General features: G+C 40.4%; 1 protein-coding gene across 1 annotated transcript; it reads left to right on the top strand.

The window, feature by feature from the left end:
- Positions 1-638: 638 nt before the first annotated feature.
- LOC116907340 (secreted seminal-vesicle Ly-6 protein 1-like) lies at positions 639-2016 on the top strand. Its single transcript, XM_032910278.1, has 3 exons — positions 639-696; positions 1357-1470; positions 1892-2016. Exons 1-3 carry the CDS (start codon positions 639-641, stop codon positions 2014-2016), a joined length of 297 nt encoding a protein of 98 aa, XP_032766169.1.
- Positions 2017-2773: the final 757 nt, after the last annotated feature.

Here is a 2773-nt window from a genome sequence, read left to right as displayed (position 1 = left end):
CACGTGTGTTTTTCTGTGGTTGGGTTACCTCACTCAGGATGATATTTTCCAGTTCCGACCATTTGCCTATGAATTTCAGAAAGTCATTGTTTTTGATAGCTGAGTAATATTCCATTTGTTGCAGCTTTCAAAACTCTTTTCTTTTTTTCTTTCTTTCTTTTTAAAATGTTTTTATTTTAACATGTTGTCTCCTGGACAGTTACTCTTGACTCCTCTGTTTTTGATGACTACTCTTGACCCATGTCTGTGATTATCTCTGAATTTGGCTTCATCTAAGAATTTCAGTCTTGTTCTAGCTCTCCTTTTGCATCTCTTCTAGATTAGACATTGGCTCTGGTTCCTCCAGATTTATCAGCTACCAGAGGTCACAATTCCTTGAATCTCTCAGCATGAATCACTATCTGATAGTAAATACTTGGAAAGAAGCCCGAAGAACATGGGCAATTGATAAAGAGCAGAGCCAGTGATGATGGTAGGATATTGGCTTTCTGCAGGCTATCTGTTCAGTCCATGGCTTGGCATCCTACCAGGTGCCCCTCCTTCCTTGTGCTTATACATATATGTTGGTCTTGTTTAGGCCACATCCTGAGTGCTCTGCCTTGCTCTCTGATGTGTTGTGGTCCTAGGCTCTAACTGCAATGGGAAAGTATTTGCTGCTCCTGTTGGGCATCTTTCTGTTGGTGGACTTTCTGCAAGGTGAGATCCTGACAGATGATGGGTAGGCAGACATACAATTATCACAGTATGTTGTGATTTGGGAAAATGAGCAGCAGGAGATAGGACATGACTGTGTTTAGACATGATCCCTGAATCCTTCACTCCTATACTTGTTTATCCCTACTCCCACCCCTCCCATGCCATTGCCTCTGATATGACCACTATAATCTTTTCTTGCTCTCCTATTTCTTATTTTCCTGCTTCTGGTCCTTTCCCAGGTTACTTTTCTCCCTTGGCTTTAGTCCCTTCATATTACAACATTTTCAGTTTCTCTTTAGCTTGTTTATGGCTATAAATATAGGCTGAAAGTTGGGCGAGAAAAGTTCTTGATAGAACAATAACAATGAGAAAATGGGGAGTGGGGAATCTGCTCAAACCTGTGTGACTGGCTCTGGCAGCCTGCATCAGATCTTTGGTTTTTATCCTTACAGTCTGTGCATTGCAAGGATTTGGGGTTGGGGATACCTTTTTGTTCTGTTGAAGCCATTCGCTTGCAGAGTCCAAGGTCATGGGTTTCCCTGTAGAGTTAAATATCTTCTCTGGACATTTTTTCTCATTCAGGGCCATGGGCTCAGCTTCTGTGTGATGCTTGAAGCTGGGTGCTGACTATGTCTCTTACACTTGGTTTTGCCCTTCCAGCACTGACATGTGTCCGCTGTGGAATGTTGAACTCTTCCAGGGTTTGTGTGACAGGAGAAACCTCCTGTGAGGCTACAAATAACAGGAAGTGTGCTTTATGGCTACTCTATAAAGGTATGCAAGACCTTGGAGGTCTCAGAGTGTTCTTTCTCACCTGCAAGACATATAACAATCTGTGATCTTTGGCAAAGATGCTGAGTGTGGGATAATATGTTGCTGTGTAAAAGTAGAAGAGGATTCTTCTACTTCTGGTATTGGTTGCTAATAATTGTAGATCAAATTGACAAACCAATAATGAGAAAAATGATTTTGGGTGGTTTCTTGGTGGTCCTCAGGGCTTTCTTAGTGAATATAATCAGAGTTGACAAAATTTTTAGTCAAAAATTAGTACTTTTGTGAATGGAATATTGCCTGTGTGTAATATTAATAGACAAATGATGACTGTCTACCTTGAAGCCCAGATTTTCTCATTGACCAAGTCACTGATTCTTTCCAAAATATGTGTATTTTATTTCTTTTCCTTTTTCCTCTTCAGATGGCAAATTCCAACATGGCTTCCAGGAATGTCTTGAGACATGCTACAATTATACCAAGACTGACAAAAATGAGATAAAGGAATATAAATGTTGTGATCACCAAAATTTGTGTAACAAGCTTTAAAGCCCTTATCTGCCCCATTCTGCTTAGGTAAGCCCTTAGCCCATCCTGTACTCTTGTAGTCTCATAATGCTGGGCCATCAATGTCCAGTACTGCCAGGGCTCTGTCACTTGTCTTTGCCTAGCATCAGAGGTTGATATTTTTGACAGTTGAATCGTCACGTTCCATTTCTAGAATTCTGGCTTCCTTTCATTTCTCCCTGCATTCTTTTACATGACTGACACATAGGATACTCTTTTCCCCCTCATCTCACAGTAAATTATCATGACGAACAAATGCTGCAATTAGGGATTGGTTTCCCTGTGAATATGACAGACTTGATGCCTACCTTTAATGAACCTTCACTTTGGCAATGACTTTTCTACCAGGCTGGCCAGCAAACAGCTCTAGCATCTCACTTCATTCTTATTCAGAGAATGTGGTGCATATGTTAGGTAGATTCTTACTGCTGTGACCTATGTAAAACAATAAAAGGAGGAGATTAGTTTTCTCTCATAATTTCAAGATTTCATCCATGATGGGCAGATGCAGTAGAAAAGAGTTTTTAAAGTCATGGCCTGTGAGAAGCATAGCTGAGTAAAATAGGGAGTGATCAAGACAAGATACAGCTCCCAAAGAACTGTCCCTGATTACCTATTTCCTCCAGTTTGATTTTCCCTATGAAATCTCTCTTATCTGTTAACATTGTGTCATGTGTTAAAATGAATTAACGTCTTAAACCATGGATTAGGACAGAGACCACACATGCTTAATTGTCTC

Source organism: Rattus rattus, chromosome 8 (assembly GCF_011064425.1).
Source record: "Rattus rattus isolate New Zealand chromosome 8, Rrattus_CSIRO_v1, whole genome shotgun sequence".
In the NCBI taxonomy this organism is placed as follows: Eukaryota; Metazoa; Chordata; class Mammalia; order Rodentia; family Muridae; genus Rattus; species Rattus rattus.
This window is presented reverse-complemented; position numbering and strand designations above follow the sequence as displayed.